This window comes from Gymnogyps californianus, chromosome 1 (genome assembly GCF_018139145.2).
Source record: "Gymnogyps californianus isolate 813 chromosome 1, ASM1813914v2, whole genome shotgun sequence".
NCBI lineage: Eukaryota > Metazoa > Chordata > Aves > Accipitriformes > Cathartidae > Gymnogyps > Gymnogyps californianus.
The window spans coordinates 131,685,472-131,703,867 of NC_059471.1; the positions used below are offsets into that span (position 1 = coordinate 131,685,472).

Here is an 18,396-nt window from a genome sequence, read left to right on the forward strand (position 1 = left end):
GAAGTTATTTCAGAAGCTCACTTCTCTGATGGCTACACAAAGCCACTTCCAATTTCCAACCTACATTTATTCATGGCAAGCTTACAAATCTTGCTCTTGGTACAACTGTGTTGTTTATATCTTAAAATAACTCTATTTCTTTTCAGTGTTTACCCCTTGAGATGACAACAAATTTATTCCCTTCTTTGGCATTATTTTTCTAGTCTGAGCAGGCTGACCTCTCTTATTTTCCCACTATAAGATAAAAGCTTTGTCACTCTAATAATTCTGTTGGTCCTTCTCTGCATTTGTTCTGCTTGAAATTCAGATTTGTACAGCATATTCTGGATAACAAATTATACGTGTCTTCTAAGGTGTTGTTAATATTCTCTAATCTCTGCTGAAAATTCTTCACCTGATACAGACTAGGACTGCACTGGCATTTTTCAGCTCCCAGTTCAGAGAAAGAGCTCCTGCCTTTTTTCTAATGAACTTCTTATTTCTGACAGTCCAGTCCTCAAGATCTTCCTGTTTACTATTCTGAGACTCTTCTGTTTTAATTGTGTCTTACAACTTTACGGCCACTGTAAGCGTATTCAGCACACTTCAACTTTATGCATCAAGGTCACTATTAAAGATGTAAAATAAACCTGGTCCAAAAGACTGAACTTGAGAAACTTCCAGTCCAACATGAAGTCTGATATTGCCTCCTTGCTAGTCAGGTCTTTGGCCATCTCACAGTTTGCATACTAATCTTCATCCTCTCTAGTTTAATTGTATTTACCCACAATGTACTATTACTAAAAACAGTAAAAGGCATATTTACAAATTTTTCACTCTACATAACTGTAAGAACAGTATACTGCCCTATATATCTGGGAAGACAAGAGTTCACACACACTCCTTCCTCCCTGCACCCATATAACCTATCTTAGCTGAGTGATCCAAAAATAGGGATAAATGTGCAGGAAGGAACCATATAAAGTCTGGTTTTACATTTACTCACCATGATGTAGATCAGAAGTAAATACATGGATGTTAAAAAAATGGTATAAAAACAGTGCGTGTTAGACAAGGCATAGGTCCGTAACAAATCTTAAAAATAATTATGACAATTTCTGTATTTCAACTACTGAAATAACTAGATTAGCAATATATCTTACTTGTCCTGTCATATGACTCATGACACGTATGTGCGATTTCAGCTCCAAGCTGCAAATAATGTCCAGCTTTATCATCTCTGGAACCATCTGCTCCAAGGGCAAACATTCCCCCTGCAAAACAGGTCAAATGGCCCATCTTTCTTTCAAGGTGCCCGTTCTTCCACTCCCCAATGAAGGTCAGTCCTCCATTGGACTTTCTGATGAGATGTTTTTCTATGGCCTACAAGGAGATTAAGAGAACTTTCAAATACTGTTTCACATGCAAGTTTTACATACTAACTCTCCTTCAAAGAATAAAGTACTGTTTTCAAAACAAAAAGAATTTTCTTCATCTTTCAAATTCAATTCTGAGTACTACAGGAACAAACAGCTAAAGAATATAATTTCAATGCACAAAAAAATACCCTAACTGCTAAACGATGCTAATGAGATCAAACATAGGAAAATCACGACATAGATAACATTTCACTTTTAGCTGAGAATTCAGCACATATTTTGTGGCTCAAACAATGTTTGTCTACCTGTTAACTCTGAGAAGTACCTATTTGTTCTGCTGTACAGTCTGTGTGTACTCAGAAAATACATCCACATTGGTAACTTTTGGTCAATAACATGTGTAAAGGCAGCACCTATACTCTCAGTCAGTCTTTAATAGGAAGTGATAGGAATGCTCCCAGCCACCTTCTAGCTGCTCCTCCATAGCAGCTTTCTGACTGCACATGGTCAAAGGATGGGTGAGGGTTAGAGCAGCTGTTCACAAAAAACATTATTATTTTATAGGTGAGACAACTGCTGCTTCTTCTTTGCACATTTGTACCAATATATGTTGTTGCTTGTGACTTATATATTCTTCTGGTAGTAGGAAGGAGAATAGCTGACTTAACTTTCCAAAGCTTGCAAACTACATGGAACAACACATTTACTTAAGCCTCTTTCAGAGAGGTTCATAATCTCTACCAATCTACTGCAGTACTTACTGTCTTTAGCATTAGACAGTTTTTCTGGTAACTAGAATCTCATTACAGTTTGAGTCCTATAATAATAAAGACAATTATCATCTTTACCATAGAGACATTATTCCTATCTTCTTTCCAGGAATCTCCTTTGTACTGCCACACATAACCATCTGATGGGTTCACAACTTCCTTCAAAGTGCATGACCTGTGACTGGTCAGAGTACTCCAAGGCTGATTAGAGTTGAAGGATTAAAGTGCCATTAAAAAGGCATTTACCACTCTCCTTGCCATCCACAAGATCTATTACAGAAGTGAATTACTACCCCTCTCTGTTACTTTTCTGGTACCTACAACAAATTACACCCCCAATGTCCACAACTGTATTTTGCACTAAAACTAGATATACTGAGAACACACAAGCAGAGGATCCTGCATATAACTAAAGCAGTTATCATGGATGTGGAGGTCGTGTCTGCTGCACACGGTTGTCTCCTTGCTATCTACACAGTGCAAACTATGCAGTTTGCTACAATACAGATTCAAGCAATAAATACATAGATTAATCAGCTTGCAACTAGTAATTCAGGTTTAAAAGTGGACAGTGAAATAGCTTTTCCCTCTAAATAAAAAAAGTGACAGTCTTTTGTTTTCAACAAATGGACAAACGAAAAGCTTCAAGGTCTTCTGTGACTGTAGTAAGTATTTCAACTTTTTTTTTTTTTTTTTAAAAGCTGATGCTTAAGTGATACAGGACTGTTAAAGCAGCTGTATTGAACTCAGCAATATTTGATAACACGGAAGTCCTCCATCCAGGTACTGAAATAACATCTGACAGCCTTCCAAAGTTTTCTTCAACAAAAAACTTTTCTAAAAACAAAATTATTGAAATTACATTTAGAAAAGGCAGAATTTGTAGGATTAGGAGCCTCGTCTGGGGAAGACGATAATATAAACAGTGATCTGAAATAGTTGTGCTTCTGAGTATGTATGTGTTTCTGTATGGTTTTCTGAATATGTTCATGACTTGAGATGCTGCAGTGCTTGCAGCAACTTTTCTGAATGGTTATAGTGATGTGAATCTACACCTCAGCCATGTAGCCAGTGAAGATCTGGCAGTCCCCATACAACCCAGGTGAATGTACTAGCTAAAAGCCAATGCAGTGGATCACAGGGAGAAGACTGCATTATCATCAGGAGGGCCCTGCTCCGTATTTGCACTGTGGACTGAGCCATCATTTGGATGGTGAAATTTCTCCACTGCCCTCTATTGAGCTTGTGCATTCTGAAGGTAATGAAAGAAGTGCTGGTCTGCATGGTTGGGTTAATTTCTTCACTAATACCACTGACAGATCTGAAGTTTGTGCTTATGGCAGGATCCAGCGAGAAGAACGCAAAAATAACTGACAGAGCAGAAAGCAGTAAGTCTCTGACAGCTGCCAGAGCAGTTGTCTAACAATCATGCAAACTGGCATTGAGGACTGGCATGATACTGTGGCTTCTGCTGCTAGGAAGCCTGATGTGGTTAATTGTACAAGCCTCATTTGTTCTGAAAGTACTGGTATAGGAAAGACTGGATCTGCTGACAATTCTGCCACTGAAGATGATACTAAGATCTGTAGCATTAGCTCTGTTGATTCAATTATCCTAGACTGTGACAAAACTGACATGATGATGATTATAGGATTTTTTTGACCATATGGTACATAAAAGTTGAAAAGTCCTCTTTAAAGGAAAGCCACTTTTACTGTGAAGAGCAAGAATAGTTAAAAATGGTTTGGATTATTTATTTCCTGGAGGAAAACATTTTTTTCCAACTGTTGTGTGAAATTCCCTTTTGAATTGTATCTTTTTGTAATTTCATAACTGTTGAGGAGTAAATGGTTGCAGGAGCATTTCCAGGGGGACAAAATCGCTGCGGCTGGCACCAGGAAAGCCAGCAAAGGCCAAATTCATACACTTCTCTATGAGCTACTCCTTCAATCTAGACTCGCTTTCAGGGTCTGAATGAAGAACATCATCTAGGTGCAATGTGCCCCTCTTCTGAACAGAGAACACATCTTCTGAACTTGAACATCACTGTCTTGTATAAGGGGTAGCTTTTGAAATCTGAAAATCAAGTTGTGTCAGCTACTTAATAATTAATTTACATCTTCAGAGTCACAAAGGAAGCATCCCCAAAAAGAAAATAAATGCAACCATCTCAAAATACTTTATCATTCAACGACCCACTGCTTGCTAACTGTACAAAAAGGACAATTAATATTTACAGTAATTAACAAGGAACAGCTGGGCATTGCTGGGAGCACTGACTAGTGAAGAAGAAAAGCTTGAGCAGGTTGGGACAGATGTGACATTTGTATCCTGGGCTGGATGCCTGGGGCCACAGAGCACTCCAATAGGTACTGTAAAGCAATGACATCCAGCTGGACCATGAAGAGTATACATGCACTAGAGTGGACGTGTATACTTATGCCGCCAAAGAAAAGACTTAGTTCACATCAACTGAGAGATTAACTGATGGAAGAAGCTTCCTTAGTTTATGAAATGCCCGAAACAATAGACAGAGATGTGAAAACAGAATGTTCTCTATCTGATGTTCATGCTTTTTGTGATTTTTATGACTACAAAAAATAGCATTATCTGAGTTGTCTTGCAGCAGTACTTGCTATGTTGTGATAGTCAAATGCACTGCTGAATCCTTCTTTTAGCTACCTAATGCTGTGCAATAAGAAAGAGCGAGGATCAAATTTGTGAGCCTAACAGATTAGGCTACTCAAGGCAACAGATCAAAAGGAAGCTTCCCTATCCTCCTACTGAAGTAGAAGGAGAAAAGGCACTTTAAACCAGACTAGCTGGGAGGTCCACATGACGATGTTGAAAGCGAAGTTAAGAGGCCCATCCTCAATATTTATCACCACAAAAAATTCTCAACAAGTTTCATAATTTCAGCTTTTATCACAGCTGTGAATCTACGTACTAGGACATTGAAATGAAGTGTCCTTTACAGTGGAAGACTGCACTAATGTTACATAGCATGAAGAGGTCACGGATACAGAACTTGTTCGTATTCTCGTTATGAAGTATATGGTGAGCTGGGTAAGGCTTCATATGCCACAGACTGGAAATCATGACATCCGAAGAACAGATGCTGTCATCTTTCTTCCTCTTAATACCTCCAAGGAATGGAATATCACTGCCTACTGCAAGATTTGAGAGTGAGGGTACGGCTGTCTATCTTCCACTCTCCCCCGTGTAATAAACTAAGGGAGTAAAGTGTGGCTGGACAGAGACCTTCTTTTAGACTGGTGGGTGCTGAGAACGTTTCCAACTCCGTGCTATGAGTGGGAAGAATATATTTTACGCCCTTCCCCTTCTGCTTGCATAAATGACGCAAAGAGCTTTTGCTCCAAGTTTTGAAAAACAAGCAGTAAGAAGTGTCAGCTATAGAGGAAGACCTATGTTATGGGCAACAACAAAAGAATGGTAAGGGAATTGGCTCTTAAAAATATTCTAAGATTCTAAACAAAAATTCAAATTGCAATGATGTAAAACAAATCCTACTCATTGACTCTTCACCTATGTCTTTCAGTGTCAAGTAGGACCTGGGATAAACACAAACCCTGAACCAGAAGGATGTTCCACAATGCATAAATCAGTATGATTCATGCAGATTCAAATGTACACAGGTGGGTTTAGCTGAGAGAAAGCCAAAGAGGAAACCATCTGATGCTTGCACTGCAGGTCATATCTCACATGAAGCAGGAGCAGCTCAGCTCTTTCTCCCTGCTATCCACAATGTGTTTTCATCTGGTCCCAAATTTGCTCTGCTGCTTTGCTTCAGAGACAGAGATTTGCCCATACAAAATGTATGCAAGACTGGGCTTACAGTGAAGAGGATGAAAGGGAAAGTTTATTTTCTCTGATTTCAAAGTGCTCACAGTTTAGGAATCAGAATAAAATATTTCAACACTAACCACAATGGATGTTAAACATCAACTGCTAAACATTTTTAAACCCACAAGACCCAATAAACTGTATTTTAGACTATTAACAGTACTCAACTAATGTTTTGAACTACTAATGTTGACTTTAACAAACCCTGGAAAGCTAAGGAAGTTCAAAAGGACTGGGAAATAGCTGATGCTTTAACAGTATTTTAAAAGGTTAACAGAACAATCATATAAAATGATGTGGTTTCAAAAATAAATGTTTGATTGACAAGTGCATGCTGATACTAGGAATATTAGGAATTTCAGGAATTTCCTTGGTATTGTACAAAATATTAGTCCTAAACAAATTCAAGGCAGCACATATGAAGTGGATTAAAAGTTGGCTTGCTAGAACAGTTCAAAGTAAAACAAAAAATTGTGAAAAATCCTTATCCCATGAAGATTCTGCAACGATACTTTTATTCAATGCCAGGCAGCATTTCTACCAATGATCTGCAAGAAACAAATGCTAAAAAAAATTTGCAGATGACACAAAAATTGATGGAGCTATAGATAGTGATAAAGGAAAAGTCAGTCCTCTAAAATCATTTAGAACAGGTGACAAAATGGGTTTTGCCTGAACAATTGTGTTTTAATAGAGATAAGTGTAAGGTCACACAACGAGGAATCAGGAATGTAAATCACAGTAGCAGGAAAGCAGTAAATCAAAAAGACTATAACCAACTTCAGAGTAAAATCAACCGGAAAGTGGATGACACTGTGAGGCAAAGGTTAAGAGTGCAAACACAGCTCTTGGCTGGATGAAGAGGAGAATACTGAGAAGAAATCAGGCGATCACATATTAGAAGAACCATTACATTCTTGTCTCCATACTGAAGACACTGGAAAGTACTTAGAAAGAACCTTAAGAAATAATTCAAAAGCTGTTTTATATTGTGAGACTAAAGAAAATAATGAATTTCTCCTTCAGGAGAGTAACCAGCTTTGTTAGTAACCAGCTACATGATGCAGATAACCCTTTAAAACAATGTAGGGAAGGAAAAAGTTAAAGTAGCTGAAAGCCAAATGTAATCAAATTCAGGTCAGGAATAAGACATATTACAGCTTCAAAGCAATTCTGGACTAGAACTTTCACTATATATCTTTTAAAATGCGAACTTTGAGAACTCCAAGAACAGGTGTTTTGCTTTAGGAGACTGACTGCACTAAAACTAAGCTTTAAAATCTTGTGTTGAAAGAAACACGGCATGCACAGAGCATGGAACAAGTTAGGCACCAAGCACATATCTGCACTTGGACAAGACTACACAGTCCCTCCTGCTGTTGGTACCACAGCTAACTTGACTAAAACTAGCTTAGTTACTTCTCTACGTATCTGAACTGTAGCGTTGGCATATATGGGCACTAGCAAGCCTGATGAAAGATGCCGCCTGTGTGGGGGGAAACTAAGAAAGTAAGAGCTGGGCAGCATAAAGCTCAGAGCCACCACAAAAAGGCCCCCACACCAAATCCCACTGAACCATCCTGCAGTACTGCCCTGCTTGAGGAAGCACTACTTGATCTGTGAGAGGGAGCAAGACCATATCACAAAAGAACCATAGAGCAAGGAATAGGTATGAACTACATTTTACAAGATCAATATGGACTATAACATCCTAAATGTTTTAGAAAATAATTTAAAGAATAAAACAATTCGGGACTTCAACTCCTGGAATGATTCTGAACACTGGAGAAAAGTGACTTGGTCATTCTGCACACATCTTAGAGTTGTTAGATCTCTTTCTAATAAACTATAGCTTGGGCTGTTACATTACATCATTTTGGACAAGCTGATTATTTTTAGCACAATAATCTGCATCAGATGTATTCCACGATAATAATTTTTAAACTACTCAGAGTGAAAGCTAGTATTATTCATCACTTGATTTCTTAAAACTTACATAATCAAAACAAGTCCTGTGGTTTTGGGGGGGTGGGGTGGGGTGGGTTTTTTTAAGTATTAAAGATGTTTTTTAAGTTCTACTGTATTGGAAAACTTAATAAATTATAATCACCTCAATTGCATCGTCGTACATTTTCCTTGCCTCCGTGTCCATCTTGTCTGACATAAGCCAGGCTTTCAATAAATATTCATAAAAACTGTCTCCCAGCCCGCCCACGGATGTGTGATCTGTAGGAGGGAAAGAGGGGAAAAAAAAAAAGTTGAAGTTGTTATATAATAGCACCTTAAATTTATTCAAAATATAAACTTATGTTTTTAAGGTCTACTGTTGTAGAATTACCAATATTTTAATCCTGTTTAGCAGGACAAAGCTGCACTGTATCCCCTATTCCCTCCGAACTTACTTCATAGGCATGGCACCTGCTGTATGTGTTCACTATTTGTCATTCTGCACAGGCCATCCCTCATATAAAAAAAATGTAATTTAACCTCTGTTTTTACTTCATTCCACAGAACCTAATTGTTTTGCTGTTAGGGTTTGTTTTTTTTAATTTTTTTTTTAATATGTTAAAGAAATATATATAAAAAAACCATAAGATCTCTGTATCCAGGATGCAACCAGGTTATGTGGCTGGCTATGAACTGCCATGAACTACACAGATTCCAGTCTTCCCAGGAGATTTTTGTTTCCAACAAGGTAGTTACTTAACAGACTAATGAATTTCTCAAAGTAAATGTTCTTATTTAAATTATTTCAGTCAAAAGGGAGGCAAATTGCCTTTGCAGTGTACAACACAAGCCCTTCTCTGTTCCACCATGCCTGAGCAGCCATGCAGAGCCACACCACGTGCTACAGGGTAAGGCTGCTTGACGATTAGAATCCACCACCATGTATACCGGACCTCCTAACACGCAGATTTCTTTTTTGTCACCTTCTTTTTTTTTTTTCCCTTCCAGAGGTTGCCTTTCACAAGTAGAGTCATCACTATTCTGTGCTGACAGACCACATGAGAACTACTTACGTTTCTCTTTGGGTGAACTACCATACATCCCCACAAAAAGTCTACTGATGGTCTGACTCTGTCTCGGAGCTCCTGTTCCAACCACGGTAAGCACTCCCTCAGCACACCCTTCATTCAAAAAGCAGTACACTCTACGAGATTTAATAAGTGACTCCAACCAGAACAGCACATAACCTTTTATTTCCCAACGTTACAGGTGCCAAAACGCTGGCACCAGAACAGTCTGCTGAAGCTAGGCGAGGGAAATGTTTAAGACCAACTTTGTCACAATGCCAGAAAATCACTGCCCTAAGCATGGCTGTTATAGTCATGCAAGTTCCCTTTTACCAGGTGAAAAAAAGAAAAGATATGATACTTCCTTTTCCAAAGTACCTCAAAAAAGTGGTATTATTCACAGTCTTTCTGGGATAAAGGTGTAAAGGAGAGGTTGGAGCTCTCCTTCTGTTCCTTTTTCCTCCAAGCACTGTCCTGCCCTGGCATGTCTGCTTGTCTCTGAAGATATGAGTAGGAGGTTAGAGCTGGTAGATGCTTCTATCCTAAATTTTCTAGCTGCCTCTTGACTCCTCTGCTACTTACCAATGCATTTCTAAACAAAGGAAGGAGCAAGTGGAAAGCCTGTAGCTTTCCCATTTGTTTTCAGGTTGTGAATTTGGAGCAAATTACTTCATGCCCTTCTCATATCTCAGTGTCTCCTAGACAGCCTTTTCACACCCAGCTACTCAGTGATTTAACTACAAACGATGAGTTTTCATAAGCTTTCTAGCTCTGAGCTGTAAGAGGGCATTCAGGTCACGAGTCACTTTCTTCCACAAATGCAAGAGCTAGAAATTACTCCTTCAATGCACAATTACATTCTCAAGTAACAAGAACTAAGGATCTGTGGTTTTCAGAAAAAAATAAACAAACCATCCCAAGACTTCAAAGTTACGACTCCTGTCAGCACTACTCAGGGACTGTCTTCACAAGAGATACGGCTTAAAACTACTTCTGTTATGCTGCTGCCTGCTCCCCAGCTAAGCTCTGTCACTTGAGTCAGCGCTGCTGCTCTGCCAGATTTCCTTCACAGATGCACTCAGTCCTGAACCAGGACAGGGCTGCTGAACCCTCAGCAGGGTTCATCTTGTAGCAGCTCCAGCTGGGTTCGGGGCAGGAAAGAGCAGGAAGATGAGTGGAAAAGGTTTATTTCCTAAACAGAGAAATCCACATTCCAAGTGAGTTTCCAACGTCAACTATCAGAAATACGCCCCATTTCACGTCTACTTCTTCAGGCAGTCATTTGAGAACTGTCTTTTTCTCCTGTCAGCAGCTCTTCTCCTCCTCCACATCGCTTCTCATCGTAGATGCAAGCACAGGGAACACAGGAACCAGTAGCATCGGGACACACAGGACTCGGAGCCATCCCCTAGACAGTCTTTTTTGCACCTTCTTCATGCGTTCAGAGAACAGAGCTGCGCAAGCCTCTCGGATACAGATCCTCCTCCCACTCAGCAAGTGAGTGGCAAACATGGAGAAGCTAAGGGCTTCTGAGGGCCTTGCAGCTCCCAGCAGCAGTGTTTTCTTTATTCCCGTTTCACATACCTCACTCCCATTCTCAACTACTAGGAGTTTTCAAGGCTCCTCTCATTAAACAGTGGGCTCCTCCACTCCCCAGCTGATGCCTTTCACAGTTGGACCAGAGGGTAGACCTGTCAGAAAGGGCAAATTGATTCTGTTCCTTCTCTTCAGCAGCAGGAAAGGGACAGATGAAATACTTCTGGTGGTCACACATGATAAGACATCACAGACAGATATCCTTCACACAGAAGGGAAGCAGTATTTCAAGGGAGCTGACTGCATTGAGATACAGCTGTCTTTATTTCCCTGACCGCTCCCCCACCTGCAAAAAATAGCCAAAAGAGGGTGGAAGTGAAAAGGAGGCCACCACAGCAGCTGAACTGAGGTTTAAGCACAGCAAGTTTTCCAACTTCTACAGCTGCATTAACTGCACCCTGGCAAGATCTTCTTCAGGTCTTCTGCTAGTGTCAGAAGGTGTTGCTAAAGCAGAATTTGCTGCATTTTGCGTAAGGACTATAACTAGAAATGACTGAAAATTAAAACACTTTTTGTGACAGATTGTGGGACTTTGACAACTTGCTCTCACCTAGAGTGGAAATGCTAAAGAAATATTTTTCAAGATTCCTCAGCAAATATATAGGTGGTGAAAACTGTAGATTTGGGTCATCACATATCATTCTCTCCTATAAACAAAGCTCCCTACCCAAACTTATCATCAGAAGGTCCACGGTGGTTATCACTCTCTCCTGCTATTTGAGCTACAGATCAGATGGATTCAGAGATTTAACTCAGCTCAACTCAAAATGTTTTGCTCATAAAAATGTTTTGCACGTAAAATATTTTGAAGTTTTTCAATCAGTGCTAACCTTGCATGTCAATCCAGAGTACTAGAAAGGAACAACTCGTGGTTTGAACAACTGAGTTTACAATAGCATCTTGGCACTGGTTACTCTTCAGTAGACAGCTGTGAAGGTACGTATGATGTTTAAAATGTTTATAAGTATTCTGCAAATCTAAAAATGGATTTAATTTTTCACATATTTGATCTACAAGAATTATTTAATTAGCTCTATGTCATTTAAAGGTTTTTACTGTGAAGAAGTATTTCACAGTGAAATCCTGAAGTAAAATTCTTTCCAGATTAAGACAAATATAGCAAAGAGAACAGAAGTATGAGGGCATATCAAATATGGCAAAAGCCACATATTCTGTTCGGTGACATGTATACATTTTTAGAACATTCATTCCTTCCAATCAAGACAAATGAAGATATTTTCTTCATTCCCCATTTTTTCAAATGTAGGCCCAGATGACTGGGCAAACATAAAAGGATTCTAGTCAAGGATCCCTTGGGAAGTCTTATTTTAAACTAGAAGACATAGTAGCTGCAGTTGCAAAGAATACCTTCAACTGTTGCAACCAAAAGCAATTACAAAAAGCCCTGTATTTTTTTCTGGTTTGTCACACACTTGAAAGCACGTTGTGTGCAAACCTGTGCAGTCAGTCTGTTTGTAGGCCAGAAAGAGCCAAATAAAATCTTAATAGAAAGACAATGATATTTACAGTTCATAGTGACATTTTTTTGCAGATACTTTGGAAGATTTACATCCTGTTTAATATTTTTTCTTCTAATAAACAGCATGCAATTGAAAAAAAACCAATCAATTTCATAGCAATATTTTAATGAGTTTTTAGTTTATTGATAAAAGAAGATCTATATTTAGTCAAATATTGTGTCTCAGCTAATATTCAAAAAAATCACATCCACCTCTTTCCCACAGACTGAGTGGAGGACCTTCTTTTAAATTCTCACACCATCATTATCTAATATTTCTAAAGCTAGTTTCACTCCAAATTATCTTATTCGTATCAGCAATTCATTAGCTCACTGCTGAAACAGTCTCCTCTGATAAGAACCAAGACAATTATTTCACAGCAAACCACAGAAATATATAGCAGGTCAGGAAGGAGCATACATGCTATCCAACTGAAATGACAATGAATCTCAGCTTGAAATAGGAGGGAGAGTCTGTGGCTCTCTGGTGATTTGTTCTCGGTAAGTGAAATTGTTTCTTTACAAATCTGGGGAGACAAATAAACTTGTTTTTCCTCAGCTAGCTCTTCAGGGCATAGGCAGCAGGGTTCCCCCTTCTCAATTACAGCTGAGGCACTGTGATAGATCCGGCTGTTCTTCCCCTCCAGGACTAATCTTTTGGAACGGTAGTAGATAATAGGGATACTAGGCATTCACATAGCTCATTCTCCTTTCTCGTACCCAGATCTACCTAATGGCTGTAAAGAACTTCCTCCACAGCAAGCCAGTTTCTAAATGAACGGCAGTGGTTTCCAAGAATACGGTTATGGCAGCAGACTGCAAGTTATAAACATGTGCCACTTCCTTTTGTTTACAGGGAAAGTTTGGTTCAGTGAGCAATAAAATATTTTCCACAACAACTGAAAGCCCCCTAAAGATAACATTAATAACAAAACCTGCTCTAATGAGGTCTACCTGCTCTCTAGAGCAAACTTAAGATGTGTACACTATTTTTAAGCAGATGGCTTTAAGTAGTTAACAGCAGCTTAATGAAGCAAATTAAAAACAGTTCATGATTTGCTAAACCCTCTCTGCTTTGTGCCTTAATTGTTCAATTGTCATTTCTTGGCAATGAGCAGGAATAAAGAAAGAAGCCAGGCATTGTTTTAAAAGCAGCACATCATGCCAAAACTGATGCTGCAGTCACAACACCTGAGGGAGAGGCTTCGTGTTACCCATGAGCAGATGGGTAGAGTGAGCCACTGCCCCTTCCTGACCCCAGGGCACATCCTCCCGTCCTTCTGTTGCGTCCATAAAGCTTATGCATCATTTACTGCACACAGAATGAAAAAGATGAAATAAAATGCTGAGCAGAAATATATTTAGTGTGCATAGGCTGCTGTGCTGAAAAGCAGTATGGTGAGACAACATTCAAGCCATACATAAGCACAAGCAGGCGAAGATGAGGATCAACTATGTCAATAGTACTTTTAATTCACGAATTTGCAACTACAACACTGATTTAATATTTTTAAGTACAGACAGCTAGAGAACAGCCAAGCAAAGAATTAGAAATTTGGCAATATGTAAAAGAAACTCAAGTCTTAGAACTGAAATTGTCAGTTATGACTCTAAAGTAAAGGAAAACTAATTTAAACCTGCCTACAGTGCTATACCCAATAGACTAGAAACACCAAGATGAACAAACTACTGATTCATTTCAACCAAAAGAGTAGTACAGAACTACTTTGCAACAAAAGAACAAAGTAGTAAAAAGGGAGGCTGATTTTCCTTAAGGATCACAAACACTGTATCTTTGACAAAGTGCTATTGTAATATGTCAGGGAAGGAGTTCAAGAGTGGAAAATATAAGTGACCAGGAGGGAGTAGTGAAGTGACTAAGCTAATATTAACTTTCATTAAGAAATCCACACACCCCATCACCATTAGCTGTTCTGGGTACCAACTGGCCTTACACTGCAGGAGCCCTCTTTCTCTGTGTAGGAAACTTTTAAAGACTTGTTTTTCTGTTTGTCTTCAGAGTGGCTCTGATTAAATTTCAGTTCAATCTTTAGTTCATGTAGTTGGGCTTCGTGCTCCTCTGCTGCTCTAAATAGGTGCAAGCTCCCTTTCTAATCCTTTAATCCAGAAAGCTGAGGCCCTGGAAATTGCAGCTGCTGCAATTCACGGTGGAAATTCAACCTAAGGATGCCATAAGCCATAGAGGATGGCTTAAAAGTGCAAACACTTGTAAATTAACTGCAGCAGAGGCAGCCCTGATAAAAGGAGACGGAGGTGCAATTTTTAGTCAGCTATGAATCATTTATCACTAAGGAACACGTTACCAGCATGAGAATTTTTCTGAAAACATGCAGGTTGTCACATAACAGAACTACATTCAAAGAATAGTTAAGGTTGCAAAGGCAAGCATTTATAAGTTAGGAGATAGCTGAACAGACGTTGCTTCCCATTCTACTGTCTGGTGCCACAACAGATTCAAGCAAAAAGAAAAACCTAGCTCAGCTCCTCCCAAACTGGGGATGCGTGATCACGCCTGCTCTGCACGCACAACTCTAGAGAACGTAGCAGATGAACTCTAAATACTCCATATGGAGAAAGTAGACATGAATATTTTTCAAAGGCTTGGAAAAATATGGATGGTTTTCTCCTCAAGCAGTCCTGAAACAAGTAATTCTCACAGTATTTCATATCCAAAACATGATGGTTCTTGAGTTTAACTGTACGCTTAGAAAAAACAAACTTTAATCTGGGTAGAATCACATTCCACCTCTAACTTCATTTAGCCATGGCTGAAGCATATTTATTAAAGCTGTTTAAAAAAAACAAAAAAAAATAGCTTGAGGCAGACAGAATATTCCAGTCAGAAGAGTTGAAGTTTGGCAGCTACAAGAAACTGAAAACACAATCATTTAATGAAAAGTGTTGAGCAATCTTAATTGTAAATGCTACCAGTTTCTTGTATAATAAAATTAAGCCAAATGACTTCCTAGAACTGTAGTGATTATCAAACTAAAGATTAAAATTCTCAAACTTGCACAATTCAAGTGTGTGCAAAGACAACAGGAATAATTTGAAACAGACCAGCAAGTACAACTAGTCCAACTAATACATATATTTAGGTAACTCATGTTGTTAGAACCAAAATGCATCTTCAAACTGAATGTAGTTTATGATTCTCTAATGTCAAAAGAGTATCCTAATTTGGTATCTTACAACAGGCTCTCCTTTCACACTCAGGAATTCACAGCTGGAACAAATATTTTCCTTTTTGTATTCAAACTTCCCTGAAACTTCAAAACATTCCAACTATTATTTATAATTCTGGAAAGATTTAGGTCATCTCTCAGAAGACATGTTCACGAATTAAAGACCAATCAACTAAATACGTCAAGTCCATGTGCGTAAATTAAACACACTAAACCTACACATTGGTGCTTTTACTGAAAAGTAAAGTGGCCTTTTATCACCTGAAGTTGTCTCTTCCAGATTATTACATTCATCAACAGAGCCACCCGAATGAAGCACACCTGCCTCTCTGCCAAGTTTGGAGTCAGTGCAAATCCCACCTGTGCTAACAGCTTTAACTAAGCTGCTGGAACATGCAGTGGATTGATGGGAAGTCAGGTACATGTTTACCTCTGATGACTTTTTTTTTACCTGACAAGGTGGCTGTAAAAAACAGCTAAGGGGTGGTACCATCATCTGCTACAAACAATACTGCTGTAGGTATGTGCCCACAACCCACAGAGTCCCTTTTGAATAAGAGTTTCTACATAGGAGGATTGACAAGCTCTTAAGGTCATCACATCCTTTAGTTTATTCACCTTAGTCTTCCTATAAGATCTCAACTCTCCTCTTACAGATTAAAAACAAGAAAACGGGAGAGAGAAAACCTTTATTAGATTAAATCTAGCCCAACATCCATCTGTGCAAAATTAGCTGGCAAAACAACTATCAACAACTTCACCTTCTCCCCTCAAGTTGTATCAAGACCATAGCAGTTTACATACTTATGTACGTACATGTGTATATATGTAACACATGAATGCTGACAGTCAAAAGAGATTCAAAGAAACAACGAAAAGACATTCCCTGTTTTTGATGTACTTATGGATTACACCACATGCAATATAAATCCAGGCTACTCTGCACGTTTCTTTCTCCTAGACTTGTGTCTATGTATCTCTTATTTTTCTTCTTCATGACAGATGCCTGAAATTGCACACACAGCTAGCTGAAGTTTTGGTCACTCTATAGGTGCTAGGAAATTGTGCTGATTGTAAGACTTACTCAGTCCATGCTCTATGACTGAGACTGAGCTACCACATCCTACATTTGGACTGCATTCATCACCATCCCTCTCTTATTTTTGACCATATAGGCCAAAAAGTGCTACAGTGTGATCTGCAATCAAAGATCAGCTATGTCTTCACATAGACCTCCAAGATGAGATGGTATTTTACCTTACTGCTACAGGACAGTCCAGCTCCCAGTGGAACTTCACGATTAAAAGAACCCATCAGGAAGATACATTCAACATCCACTGAACAAAACTATAGACCCTCTCTCCTCAATGTCACCAAACTGGAAGTGTTTCTCATGTGACCACCAGAAGGTACAGCTCCACACATAACTCAGAATATGAAGTCTCACATACTGAAGACAGAATGAAAAGAAACGGACTGTTATGTGTCATCCGAATCTATTAGTGGTCTAGAGAACAATGTCAATATAAACAGCTAGGTGCACAGCCTCCAACAAGTGATACAGAAGGAATAAAATAAAAACAAGTAACTGTAATAAGGCTGGAACAAGTTTCTAACTGGACTTTGATAGGCTTCCCTTTGATAAGAAATGAATAAGTCAAGAATGGTTCAAAAATACAGTTTAGGTATATCGAGATCCTAGTACAAAAATCAACTATTAAAGAAATAATTAGATTCCACGGGAACTCAAACTTTAAAAACTCACATAGCACGTGTCAAAGGATACCTTTTTACTCCCCAATAATTTTAAGTTAGCTGTCTTCAAAGCCAACAATTTAAACTCTAAAGAATATCAGGCGGTACCCTAAGACATGTCAGACTCTGTTAATATAGATTAATTTACTGAATTCATAGTGAGGAAAAAAATTTTAAAGCTGTTGCAGGACAGATTTCAAATTCTAGATATTGATGCACTCCCCACCAAGATCATGCTCTAAAAGTACAGTTTGGTGGTACAGCAAAATAAAATGTTCATCTCTTTCCACAGCAATGTATGCAAGCACTTTCAAAACCCAGTTACACCATATCCAAATCCTTTCTTTAGGAATTATTTATAGACACTCCTTTTCAAATGCATAATTCATATACGTGTTTAACCTTCCAATAACACTAGAATCTTTAACACACTAAACAAAGCTTTTATTTGTTTAGCTTTTTCAGCATCTTGCTCAACAGAGCAGCAAAACGTCCTAACCTTGTAGACTTATAAAACCATATTCCCTGTAACGCACAGCTCTGCTGTATTTCATTAAAACAAAGTTTTAACAGATTAACTTGCTCTTGGCTTCTAATGAATAAACAAATTTGAATGCAGCCTTTTCTTGGAACACAGTTAATTACATTTGTACATGCTTGTAAAGCAAAAGGGTAAAGGGGAATTCCCCAGCAGAGATTACATAGATTATTTTCTATTCAAAACACATGCATGTTCCTAAATACAGAACAAGACATAATAATTTGGAGAGAAAAATTAAGGACATTCGCCAAGACAGCAAAGAAAATTAAACAGCAGAGAACCAACCCCCACCTCCTCATCTGCAACTGGTACATGCATGCCTACCGCTGGAAGTCTAGCAATCATGTTGTATTTTTATTTGTTCATAATGCACTCAACTGAAAGCAGATTTGAAATAAAAACCCGCACCACAATAAATGCTTGCATCAATCTCCAAACTAACCATCACATAGATCACATATCTCCAGTTCTATAACTGACGTTCCAACCACAAATCAAAAAAGAAATTTACTTGCTAAATCAAATAAATGTGCAAAGATGAAGTCAGGTTGGGAACTACTACAAATACTTCTACAATAGATAAAATTAATTATTTTAATCCTGCACCATTTCTATTTAAGAGAGAGAAAATCTTTTCCTTATGTCAAAAGGGAAAACATGACCCAAGAATTAAAGCATTAGAAACTATTATCCACAAGTCCAAATTAAAGGTAATTACCTGAAGAGTTTTGGAAAATACTTTTTGGAAAATACAGGCTTGACACAATTCCCTT

General features: G+C 38.5%; 1 protein-coding gene across 3 annotated transcripts in view; it reads right to left on the reverse strand.

Moving 5' to 3' along the window:
• MAN1A2 (mannosidase alpha class 1A member 2) overlaps positions 1-18,396 on the reverse strand; it is a 148,862-nt gene that overhangs the window by 26,606 nt on the left and 103,860 nt on the right. For all 3 annotated transcript variants that reach the window (XM_050893951.1, XM_050893958.1, XM_050893964.1), the window contains exons 9-10: positions 8,103-8,218; positions 1,143-1,362 (exon numbers count right to left, since the gene is read on the reverse strand). In XM_050893951.1, coding sequence (XP_050749908.1) covers positions 1,143-1,362; positions 8,103-8,218 — 336 coding nt within the window. The remainder of the gene's footprint in view (positions 1-1,142; positions 1,363-8,102; positions 8,219-18,396) is intronic.